This window comes from Gopherus flavomarginatus, chromosome 1 (assembly GCF_025201925.1).
Source record: "Gopherus flavomarginatus isolate rGopFla2 chromosome 1, rGopFla2.mat.asm, whole genome shotgun sequence".
NCBI lineage: Eukaryota > Metazoa > Chordata > Testudines > Testudinidae > Gopherus > Gopherus flavomarginatus.
This window is the reverse complement of record NC_066617.1, coordinates 351,496,421-351,508,761: the sequence shown is the minus strand read 5'-3', so window position 1 is coordinate 351,508,761 and position 12,341 is coordinate 351,496,421. Positions and strand designations below refer to the sequence as shown.

Below are 12,341 nucleotides of genomic sequence, written 5' to 3'. Positions count from 1 at the left end.
TAAACCAAGTTGCGCAAATATGTTGCGTATTCCCTTCGGTGGTTTGTAGGGAGTCTTTGAAGGAACAAGTCTTAAGAAGGCAGTCGTCCAGATATGAGTAAATGATGATAACTAATGTTCGTAGATGCGCCACTATGATGGAGAGAACCTTGAAGAATACCCTGTGTGCAGACAAGAGCCCAATTAAAAGGGCTCTGTACTGGTAGTGGTCCTGCACCAAGGTAAATCTGAGGTATCTTCTATTGGACAGAAGGACTGCAATAGAGAAGTAGGCATACTGTAAGTTGAGGGCCAAGGACCAATCTCCCTGCTCCAGAGATGAAATAATAGCTGTTAGTGTGATTATCTTGAACCTTTACACCTTCACATATCTGTTTAGTGCTCTTAGATCTAATACAGGTCTCCAACTTCCTTTTTTCTTTGGGATTACGAAATATTTGGAATAAAACCTTTACCTCTGGGGTGAATAGGGACTGGTTCCTATGGTCCCTGGGCACAGCAGGTGATCCTGACCTAACGTCCCTGAAGAGGGACAGGGACAGAGAGGTAAAGTGGATTGAGTAACCCTTGGAAATGATCATCAAGACCCATTTGTCTGAAGTGATTTTCTTCCCAATTTCTGGAGGAAGAGAGCTATGCGACATCTGAAGGGATGCGGAACTCTGTATGTTGCAGTTGTTGTAAAGAGTGGTTGCTCGGGGTCTCGACCAAGGCATCAGAACTGGTGTTTGAGGTCGAGGGCTGAGATGTTGAGGATTGGGAGGCTATTACCCATTTTGCATTTGAGGTCTCTTGCATTGTGGCTCGTAGTATTGCTGGTGGGGGGGAATGGAGGAGGAGGGGTCTGGGGTGGGTGGGATCTGAGAGATGCTTGAGAACTTGATTTTCTTTTCTGTTCCAGTGCGTAGATTCCTAGAGAGCGCACCATAACAACTCAAATTCTTTCAAGTGAAGGGATGCGTCAGTCTGGTCAGCAAAGCGAAGAGTCTGGAGCCTTTGAAAGAGGTCCTCAACCATTGTCTGTACTTCCTTTGGCAGCCATGAGAGGTGAGACCACGAAGCCTGTCTCATTACCACCGCCATCAAAAATGAGTTGGCCACTGTACCAAGGCATCCAGTGTGATCGGTAGCACTGTTCTTGCTACCAGCTAGCTCTCATGGATGATGGCTTTAAACTGTTCTCGTGCTTCTGGCAAGTGGTCAATAAAGGTGTTGAGTTCCCCATAATTCATGTAGTATGCCTTCCTTCCAAATAAGCCTAGCCTTTTCCAGTCTCTATCATATGAGGTTTATTTAGCATGTTGCTGCTTTCCTCGCAAGTTATTGGCATCTACAGCAATAGAGGTAGGCTGAGAGTATATATAAAAAATAAAGTCTGCCTCTTCAGGGGGCACATAATACTCCTTGTCCGCCCTTTTACATGTCAGCACAATAGAGGCTAGTGTCTGCCAGACAATCTTGGCAGGATCTAAAAGCATCTCGTTGACTGGGAGGGCAATTCTTGAAGAGGAGGAGGTATGCAATATGTCCAGCAATTTTTGGTGGGTGTCTCTTGGAGAGAAATTTGTAATGTGTCAGCAACAATCCTGAAAAAACTTGGTATCATTGGCCAGTAATGGCAGAGAAGGCATCACCACCTCAGCTAGTGAGGAGAAGATATTTTTCGATGGTGTAGTCTCCTCTTGTAGTCCAGCCTCCTGCTACTCAAAAGTTTGCTCTTGAGGATCTGGAGTTCTAGATACAGAGGCTCTAGGAGACTATCTGTAGGAGACGCTAGATGCCTGAGAAGTATGGTGCCCACGGGTCCCAGCATGGCCATTAGGGTGGAGGAAAAGGCATGGGTAGTGACACTCATAGGTGGCCATACCAGGAGGGTTGGGGATCAGAGTGCGGGTGGGAGGGTCCTGGTTGTTGTAATGATGGGGCATTGTGTGAGGCCAGAGACACTGTCATTTTGGTCACTGTCTGATTCCTCACTGGAATAGGGTAAGACTGATAGGAAAGCTGGAGGCGAATGCTTCAGAGCCATTAGTCATTCTGGGGAGCAGGACATACTCAGTACCAGAGCTCCGGCACTGAGTAGAAGGAACTCTGGCATCTCCACGATCATGATATCCATAGAAAAGTGAAATTCCTGCAATACCATCGTTGCAAACTACCGTCAGATGTTGCCGGTGCTGATTCATATGTACCGATGATCTTTTACGAGAAGCGCAGTCCGATGAGGATTGCTTTGAGGCGCTTGGAGTCAAGGATTTCTTCATTAGTGCTGATTTTGCAGAGGCAGTAGGGTCTCTGCTGTTATCTTTGGCAGACGGTGCTGCCACTTCAGAGCCTGTGCCCTTCAAGTTTTATGGCATTATGGTAGAACTCGTACCCAAGGGTCTTCTAGGTATCATGTTTTGGAGCTGTGGGTGCCGAGGTGACCAGTGGCACTGGGGATCTCCTCCGGCTGGTCAGGGGCTCAGCTTGAAGGCTTGCAGCCCTCTTTTTGGAGGCTCTGAAAGGGGAGTCAGATGATTTTCTCTGTGGTTCTTCCTCCCTAGAATTTGAAGGCTCTGGGGATGATCTTCGCCGTGGAGGGATTTGGCACAGGGGTCAGATGTGAGTTTAAGAGCACCCTCCATAAGGAGGCGTTTCAACTTTAACTCTCAGTTCTTTTGGGATCCAGCCTTCAATTGCTGGCAGAAGGTGCACTGCTGCAGAATGTGAGCCTTTCCAAGGCACCGGACACAGCAGCAGTGTCTGTCTGTAACCAGTATTGCCTCCCTACAAGAGAGGCACCATTTAAAACTAGTGGGGCTGGGCATTCCCCTTGCAGGGGGCAATGCCCCAAACCAAGGGGAAGTGGGGGAAGAGACAGGGACAGGGAAATAGAAAAAAAACCTTTTTTGTTGTGCTTGGAAAAGTAAAAATGGAACCTCTAGAAATGCTACAAAAGCAAAACTCTATAAGAAGCAATAAAACTAAACCCTATCAACTATAATGAAACGTGAAGTAAGTGAACCAGATTGCTACTCACTATCTCAGGCCAAGAGGGGCTGAGAAGGAACTGAGGGTAGTTGGCCCACGCAGTGCTAGATAGCCTCAAGGAAGGGCAAGCAGCAGGGAGAGCAGGTACGTGGGCCAAATGGACACTGCTACCTAAAATCTCCCATCAGAGGTTCAGGGGTGCAGACACACCTACAGTGGAGCACCCATAGGTACACTACTTGAAGAAGAAAATACTTCTTACCTACCTGACAGAAGTGTTCAGCGTTAACTTTTGTAACATTGCTTAGATATTTGGATGAAATGCAAAGCAACAAAAACACAAAGAATTTTCAAGCCCATAATCCAAAACAATTTAGCACCAGCCAATCCTGAAACCTTTGTAGCAACTGATATGATCTCTACAAGTATTTAAAAAGGGGTTCACACTCATGCAGATAGAACAGTCTGGAACGGCTATTAGGGGCTCTTACTAGAAGAGAAATTTAGGCTGAATTTCAGGAATGCTGAAATAGTGAGATATTAGCTTATGTGGTTTTTGTGAGGAAGTGGTATTAATCCCTTTTGCCTGTGACATTTAAAATTGGACTAGTCAAAGTACTAGAAAGTCATACAAGATCTAAGGAGACCAGTAAAAGCAGCTAATAGTTTTTTTCCATTTCTAAATTCTGACTCATCCTAGGCATGCAAATTTCAACATATAGCTTGACAGGCCCTCCACTGACTTTCTTTCTGAGGAAGATGCTTTGCTCAGCAGTGTTTGGTATTAAAGGAAAAACAGATTAATTATCCTGTTTTTGAAATCACCACATCTGATGAAGCACTGGAGAATGAAGAAAAACGTTTAGAAGTCCTTGTGAAAGCCTGAAATCTTAAAACTTAAATAAGGCACAATATCTTTTCAGTAGTAGAACTACCATGCGTTATCTGGAATTGTGTGCAAAGCTTTCCTACACGCAAATGTTAATTGTCAAGGTTATACAGAATGTGCACACATACATGCCCACAGAGAATAGCAGGTAACATACACACAATGTGTCTTATGAAAATTTACTCTTTCTGGTAGAAACATTAGTTGAAGCAGGCCGAAGCTCACAAAAATGAAGAATGAGATAAGATGTTGAGTGACTTCATCCTGTTAAAGAAAACCCAGGAAACAATACTGTTCCAATGCCTATATTTTCATTAATCCAAAAGTATTTAAGCAAAGTATTCTAATGCCTGGTTTGAAACCAAGTTCTTTTCTCAAATCCAAATGGGAGTTTAGCACTCAGGGCTCATTTGGAAAGGTAATGTATATATTTATCAGATCATTTTATGTCTACAAAATCTGGAATTGAAATGTGACCTCAGTTAGTTCACCATTTTACTAAATCCAACACCTTTATGTACAAAGATAAAAAAAATACACCCCTTCCTTGAAGTTTCTAGTGCTCTACCGATACCCACAATTACAACAGTGATCCTATATATCAATTACATTTTTCACCATTATCTGCAAAATCCTAGAACACTCTTAAGTAATAGGCAAAAAACCTTAAAGGCTGGGGCAAGCCAAGAAATATTTAAATGTGCTAATACCAGGTTCCTAAACATCCAAGGTCTGAATACTCTTGAAGGAAAATGGTTTAATCTGTTGAATTGCCTTGTGGAATGTTGTTGGCTACCCGTAAGAAAAGCCAAATTTGACGTACACAGGTTTACAACACAATCTGCATCAGAAAAGACTTCTGTCTAATGCAGGGGTAGGCAACCTATGGCATGCGTGGCCAAGACAGCACACAAGCTGATTTTCAGTGGCACTCATACTGTCTGGGTCCTGGCCACCGGTCCAGAGGAGGGGTCTGCATTTTAATTTAATTGTAAATGAAACTTCTTAAATATTTAAAAACCTTATTTTCTTTACGTACAATAGTTTAGTTATATATTATAGACTTATAGAAAGACACCTTTTAAACCTTAAAACGTATTACTGGCATGCAAAATCTTAAATCTGAGTGAATAAATGAAGACTTGGCACACCACTTCTGAAAGGTTGCAGACCCCTGGTCTAATGGATCATCCAGACCACCCCATGCAACGTGACAGGATAATTTTACTATTCTTAAACCAAACCTGAGAGAGAGCAGTCAATTCTTATCTTCATTAGCTTCAGTCAAAATGGTTCAACAAAGTCCCATGCATTTTTTTCCATTTCCTAACTATCCTAGGAGTGTGGGGAAGCACTGGAATGGGTTACCTAGGAAGGTGGTGGAATCTCCATCCTTAGAGGTTTTTAAGATCCAGCTTGACAAAGCCCTGGCTGGGATGATTTAGTTGAGGTGGGTCCTGCTTTGAGCTGGGGGTTGGATTAGGTGACCTCTTGAGGTCTCCTCCAACCCTCATCTTCTATGATTCAGTAAAACGTTCTGTTAGTATTCAACCAAAATTCTCTGCTGCACTCTTAAACCTGTGTCTCTGTGGTTTGTATTCCCTGCCCAATCTGCATCCTTGTTTTATGTTGTTATAGGCCACCCTGTCTACTTTCAGCCTTCTCTCTCTAGAGAAGATGCCCAACTCAAGCTTTTCTCACAGATCTTAGTTTAAAATATTTTAAATAATTGTATTGCTCTTTTCTGCACTATTTCATATTCATCCATTTTAAAATTCTGTACTCAAATCCAAATGTCTCTCATATTGGGATATCTGGCACCAAGAAAGTGGTTGACAACTAGTTGGAAAATTCTTCCAGCTGTGGATGAAGTAGTTTTGCAATCTCTGGATTGCTGGATGCACTGAACAAAGCATTACAGTACAATTTGTCATACTAAATTATTTTACCAATAGCTCCCTTTCATCCTAAAGCGCTTTATAGAACCCCCAAACCATTCAGTATGATCTGCATCCCTCCAGTTCAGTGATTCTCAAACTGAGTCGCAAATTTTGATGGCACCACCAGGGCTGGCGTTAGACTTGCTGGGGCCAAAGCAGAAGCCCGAGCCCCACTGCCCAGGGCTGAGGGCTTCAGCCCTGGATGGCAGGGCTGAGGTTACAGACCTCCTGCCTGGGGCTGAAGCCCTTGGATTTCTCCTTTGGCCCCCTGCCCAGAGCTGGGTGGCTCAGGCTTTGGTCCCCTCTCCAGGGGACCAGAAGGCGTTGTAAGAAGTGGATTGTGATGCAATGAACTATGAGAACCCCTGCTCTAGTTTGCACCTGTGTCTGTTTGATCCTTCCCTCTCATATAGCGCTTAAATGAATTCAGCAAGGACAAATGTAAGATTTCAGAGAGTTTCCCTATTTTAGCAAGGATAGTCTACACTATGGAGAATATCACTGACGGGAGAGTGGCTATACAGCAATTAGAAGCATGATCCAATTTAGAATTCTTACCTCCCCATGTACCTCCTACTTGTGGCCCAGTGGATATAGGATGTACAGATGGATGAAAGGTTGGCTGCAAATCAAGTAGATCATTTGGCAGCTTTGATGTGCTACAGAGACAAATTAGGACAACTGTTTGAACTGTATCAAATAGTTTTCAATACAAGGCAGCATTTTCAACTATTATGAACAGATTCACTTAACAGTAAGGGGACACAACTATAGCAGTCTGTTTTTAATTTGATGGGGAATATCTCTGGATTGTAAACATAGCAAGCTCAATTCTCTGCCATGCTAAAGCCCCTCTGTGCCAATCCATCAGCACATAGCAACCATAAGCCTGGTGGGTATAGCCTACTGATTTCTCACACTCTCCTCAGACCCTGATGTCCAAGTGTGGCCAGAGCATGCCTGCACTTCAGTGATGCCCAGTTCACAAAGTGACCTCACAGGGGCTACTGGTAGCAAGTGGCAGTTCTAAACTGTGCCAGGAAATCCAACTTTGACACAGAAATTGTCCCAAACTGGAACTACAAATGGCTCCTCTATGACCACTCCTCTGCTACATCATCATTTATTGAGTACAGTTGAGAACTTGGCTCAATGACTATAATGCTGATAAACTTTTTTAGAGCTTTTGAAGTTTTTTAAACATTGGCCAGAGCTGTACTGTCATCAGTAATGCTGATGCATCAAAAAGGGTAAATATGTTTACCTCTCCATTGGAAACAGATTCAAACCCCAAGAAGTGTCAAGCCCCAAAACTCATTGAGGGGAAGAGGAAATATTTCCTTGGTTAACACATGGAAATGGGGAGAAGAGCACACAAGTCATTACAGCAATTGTATTTAAGATGTCAAGTATCTTTCAAACAATGGAGAGGAAAAAACATTTCAATGAGCCCTCTTAAGTTCATAAGATTTTACAGTTATAATACATTTCTTCAAAACTCTGGAGCAGTGTGTCCATCAAGCTCCTAATCATATTTTTATATACAGTACATCAAGAGTTAAAGTCTCCTTTAATCACCAGCAATATAGGAGACAGAATAATAAATACTTTTAAACCCAGTGCACAAAATCACTTAAATCCAAGTTATGCTGGCAATACTGTCTAAGTGAAAAGGTTAATTCAACTTCTCTACTGGTGCCCATCACTGTAGTATCTGATGACTTCTCAGAGCAAGTAGATTAGGATAGCAGGGGTTCCTAATTGAAATTCAGGGAAGCTTCTGCTCTAATCGAAATTCTACTCACAGAATTCTAATTGGGGTAATTTTTTGAAGTGAGAGAGAGAAGAGGAATTCTATTATTTCTATCTATAGATTATGGGAGAAAAGTGACAAATATAGACAATGCATAACATATAGTAAACCACAGAAAAATTCTTTTCTATGCTCTTTTGCCTGGATTTCAGATAAAGTAATATGCATTAAGTATGTGATGAGCTGGAAGAAGAGATTCTTTACCTGCACACTAATTTGCATTTTGAGATGCTTTGTCCCTGTGAGTGTTCCATCATAGGATGCATGCGCACCAGTGTGCTCTCAACTGGAGATTGCAAAGCAGAGCCCATGGGCCTGTGCAGAGCAGTTCCTCGTGCTCCCACATGAAGTCAAATAGGCAAGTGTGGACCCGCCACCACTCAGTTCTTCCCAAGCCCAAAGCCAGATACTCTGCAGCAGAGGGGAAGGAGGGCAAGAGGTGGAGTCCATAGGAACAAAATAGCTCAAACTCAAGTCACTGTACAGTAAGTAACTTCTCTCTTGAGTTTATGTCTCTATGGGCGCTGCACTGTAGGAGACTCCCCAATAGTAACTTAACGTGGAGCTGGGCGCTAAGGAGGCAGGCGCAACACAGTTCAGAGGACCGCATCATCAACTGTTGTTTCAGTTCTAGAAGCAGGTAAGACAGCGTAATGCTTGGGAAACACAAGGATGGAGGACCAAGTTGCTGACCTGCACATATCTGCTACAGATAGCTTTTTGAAAGGGCTATAGACATGGACTAAGTGTTAGTGAAGTGTGCTGTCACTCAAGAGTTGTATTCCAGCAGTCTCATAGCATGTTAAAGATGCCAACTGAGACTCACTTTATGCAGTCTGTGTGTGAAAATTGGTTATCCCTTCATCCTCTCCGCAAAAGACAGAGATAGTCTGGGAGAGCTGCTGAAAGTCTTGGATCTGTAAAGGTGGAAGGCACGATGTCCTCCTAACATCTAGTTAGTGTATATAGGCTAGTTTCATCCCTGGAGGCATGAAGCATTGGATAGAATATTGGTAGATGGGTTTCCTGATTAATATGGTATTCCAAAGAGACCTTGGGGAGAAAACCAGGATGGAGATGTAGGATAACTTTACGTCTGCAGAAGGTAGTTGTCATAAACAGATAGCTAAGGGTTAATGTCTCTTTCACCTGAAGCACCTGACCAGAGGACCAATCAGGAAACCGGATTTTTTTCAACTTTGGGTGGAGGGAATTGAGTGTCTTTTGTCGTCTGCCTGCTTTCTCTGAGCTTTGGAGAAGTAGTTCTACTTTCTAGTCTTCTGTTTCTAAGTGTAAGGACAAAGAGATCAGCTAGTAAGTTATATGGTTTCTTTTCTTTGGTATTTACATGAATATAAGTGCTGGAGTGTTTTGATTTGTATTCTTTTGGAATAAGGCTGTTTATTCAATATTCTTTTAAGCAATTGACCCTGTGTTGTATCATCTTAATACAGAGAGAACATTTGTACTTATTTTTCTTTCTTTTTATATAAAGCTTTCTTTTAAGACCTGTTGGAGTTTTTCTTTACTTCAGGGAAATTGAGTCTGTACTCACCAGGGAATTGGTGGGAGGAAGAAATCAAGGGGAGATTTGTGTGTTGGATCGCTAGCCTGATTTTGCATTCCCTCTGGGGAAATAGGAAAGTACTTTTGTTTCCAGGATTGGGAACGGAGAGGGGGAGTCCCTCTGTGTAGTTTCACAGAGCTTGTGTCTGTGTATCTCTCCAGAAGCACCTGGAGGGGGGAAGGGAAAAAGGATTATTTCCCTTTGTTGTGAGACTCAAGGGATTTGGGTCTTGGGGTCCCCAGGGAAGGTTTTTCAGAGGGACCAGAGTGCCCCAAAACACTCTAATTTTTTGGGTGGTGGCAGCAGGTACCAGGTCCAGGCTGGTGGCTAAGCTTGGAGGTTTTCATGCTAACCCCCATATTTTGGACGCTAAGGTCCAAATCTGGGACTAAGGTTATTACATGGTGGCAGCGGTGGGATATAGACAGAATCCAGAAGCCAGTAGAAATATTATATTTTTCTTTTCTCTGCTAAGGGCTTTTTAGCAGAGAGAAGCAGTTGGTTTTAAAAGGGAACCAGAGAGAATTTTTTTTTCTGCTCTCTCTCGCAGTTTGTGGCTTGCATGTTAAGGGTCTTTTGTCATGCAATAGCCCTCCCATTAGGAGGCAAGTACCAGCACTTATAGGCATGCAAATAAAGTGGTTTTTCTGGTTTCCCTTCATTGAACATTAGCTAGAGAGAGAAAGGGAAAAAAGCACTGTTGCAAAGCAGACTTCAGGAGGCAACAGAGAACCTGCAGTTCAGAAGATAAACACCGGAGGGCACCCCAACACAAGAAAACAGGAACCATGACTTCTAAGGCAAAAATCGACGCCGAAGAACAAATCAAAGAAGCTGAACACAGGCGACAACTGGAAATAAAACAAAAAGAGATGGAGATGAAAGAAAGAGAAGAACAGATCAAAGAGGCAGCCTACCAAAGAGAACAGGCAGCCAAAGAGGCAGCCAAGGAGGCAGCACACAAAAGAAAACTAGAAGAAGAAGAGGTGGCCTACCGAAGGAAACAAGCAGAAGAAGAGTTGGCCCACAGAAGGAAGCAAGAAGAAGAGGAGGCGGCCCACCGCCGAGAAATGGAAAAACAACAAAAAGAAATGGAAAAAACAACAAAAAGAGAATGAAGAGAAGGAAAAACAGAGAAAACATGAACTGGAGTTGGCAAAAGCTGGGCTGCCTGTGCCAGCCAACCCTAACAACCCGGCGCCAAATATTGCTCCACAGCACAGGAAATTTCCCACCTACAAGGCAGGTGATGACACCGAGGCCTTCTTGGAAAATTTTGAAAGAGCCTGTCTTGGGTACAGCATTCCCGAAGACCAGTACATGGTAGAATTGAGGTCACAGCTCAGTGGACCTTTAGCAGAGGTGGCAGCTGAAATGCCTAAGCACCAAATGAATGACTATAAACTTTTTCTAACCAAGGCCAGATACAGGATGGGGATAACCCCAGATCATGCCCGTCGGCGCTTCAGAACCCAAAAGTGGAAACCCGAGGTGTCATTTCCCAAACACGCCTACTACATTGCAAAAAACTATGAGGCCAGGATAACAGGAAACAACATTCAAACCTTGGAAGAACTAAACCTCCTCATACAAATGGAACAGTTCTTGGATGGTGTTACTGAAGACATCACACGGTACATACAAGATGGAAATCCCAAAGATATCGCTGAGGCGGGGGAGATTGGAGCCAAATGGATGGAACTGGCAAAAAGCAAAAAAGCTACTGTCAAGGGGAACGATTACCCCAGGGGGCACACAGACCATAAACCCTACAACCGAGGACAGCCAAAGACCCCACATACCACCCAAGTAAAGCCACAGATACCCTACCCTTCAACCTCACCAGTCTCCAGTAACTCACCTCGGCCCAGTGACCCATCAGATGGAAGATGCTTTAAGTGTAATGAACTGGGACATATCAAGGCCAAGTGTCCCAAGAACACCATGCGAGTGCAATTCATTACACCACCATCACACCAAAGATCCCCAGGCCCGGATGCCTCTCAAATACCCTTGGAGCGAAGGGAAAATTTGAGAGTGGGCGGAAAGAAGGTTACTGCGTGGAGAGACACGGGGGCACAAGTGTCAGCTATCCACCAATCCTTCGTCGACCCCAAATTCATCAACCCAAAGGCCAAAGTTACAATTTACCCCTTCATGTCACAAGCTGTAGACTTGCCTACAGCTCAACTGCCTGTCCAGTACAAAGGCTGGTCAGGAATGTGGACTTTTGCAGTCTATGACAATTATCCTATCCCCATGCTACTGGGGGAAGACTTGGCCAACCAGGTGAGGCGGGCCAAGAGAGTGGCAATGGTTACACGTAGCCAAACCAGGCAAGCTTCCAGACCCATTCCTGTTCCTGAGCCGTCCACAGAGGCCCCGTCTGGGTTACCAGAGACCCAGACAGAGGTAGTGGACCTGGATTCCCTGCCAACCCCTGAAACAGCCACAGCATCTCCAGTCCCAGGCCCGGAACTGGAACAGCAACCAGCACCAGCAAGTGCAACCCCATCTTCAAACTCAACTCCAGAGGGCGCCAGCGAGCCAAAACTGGCAGAAGCAACAGACAGCCATACCCAAAAGGCTCAGCCAGAGCCTGAAATACCCTCAGGTGCACCAGCGGAGAGCGGTTCACCAGCAACGGAAACAACCCCATCACCTACATCGCTTCCAGAGGGACCAAGCCCAAGTCCACAGTCTGAGGAAGAACTGGTGACCCCAGCCTCAAGGGAACAGTTCCAGGCTGAGCAGGAAGCGGATGACAGCCTTCAGAAAGCTTGGGCGGCGGCACGGAGCACCCCACCGCCTCTCAGCTCTTCTAATCGATCCCGGTTTGTTATAGACCAAGGACTTTTATACAAGGAAATTCTTTCTGGTGGACACCGGGAAGAATGGCAGCCGCAAAAACAGTTGGTGGTTCCAACTAAGTACCGGGGGAAGCTCTTAAGCTTAGCCCATGATCATCCCAGTGGCCATGCTGGGGTGAACAGAACCAAGGACCGGTTGGGGAAGTCCTTCCACTGGGAGGGGATGGGCAAGGACGTTGCCAAGTATGTCCGGTCTTGTGAGGTATGCCAAAGAGTGGGAAAGCCTCAAGACCAGGTCAAGGCCCCTCTCCAGACACTCCCCATAATTGAGGTCCCATTTCAGCGAGTA

The 12,341-nt window shown here is 44.5% G+C and overlaps 1 protein-coding gene across 14 annotated transcripts in view; it reads right to left on the bottom strand.

Moving 5' to 3' along the window:
• PICALM (phosphatidylinositol binding clathrin assembly protein) overlaps positions 1-12,341 on the bottom strand; it is a 126,579-nt gene that overhangs the window by 44,103 nt on the left and 70,135 nt on the right. For 12 of the 14 annotated variants that reach the window (XR_007772638.1, XR_007772640.1, XM_050941040.1 and 9 more), the window contains one exon: positions 6,361-6,461. The exons of 1 other annotated variant lie outside the window; for it this stretch is intronic. Coding sequence is in view for 11 of the 13 variants with exons in the window: in XM_050941040.1 (XP_050796997.1) it covers positions 6,361-6,461 (101 nt within the window). In the remaining 2 variants the exon portion in view is untranslated. Of the gene's footprint in view, positions 1-6,360; positions 6,462-7,915; positions 8,027-12,341 lie in introns of those variants that run through there. One more of the 14 variants, XM_050941107.1, reaches the window with a different exon arrangement.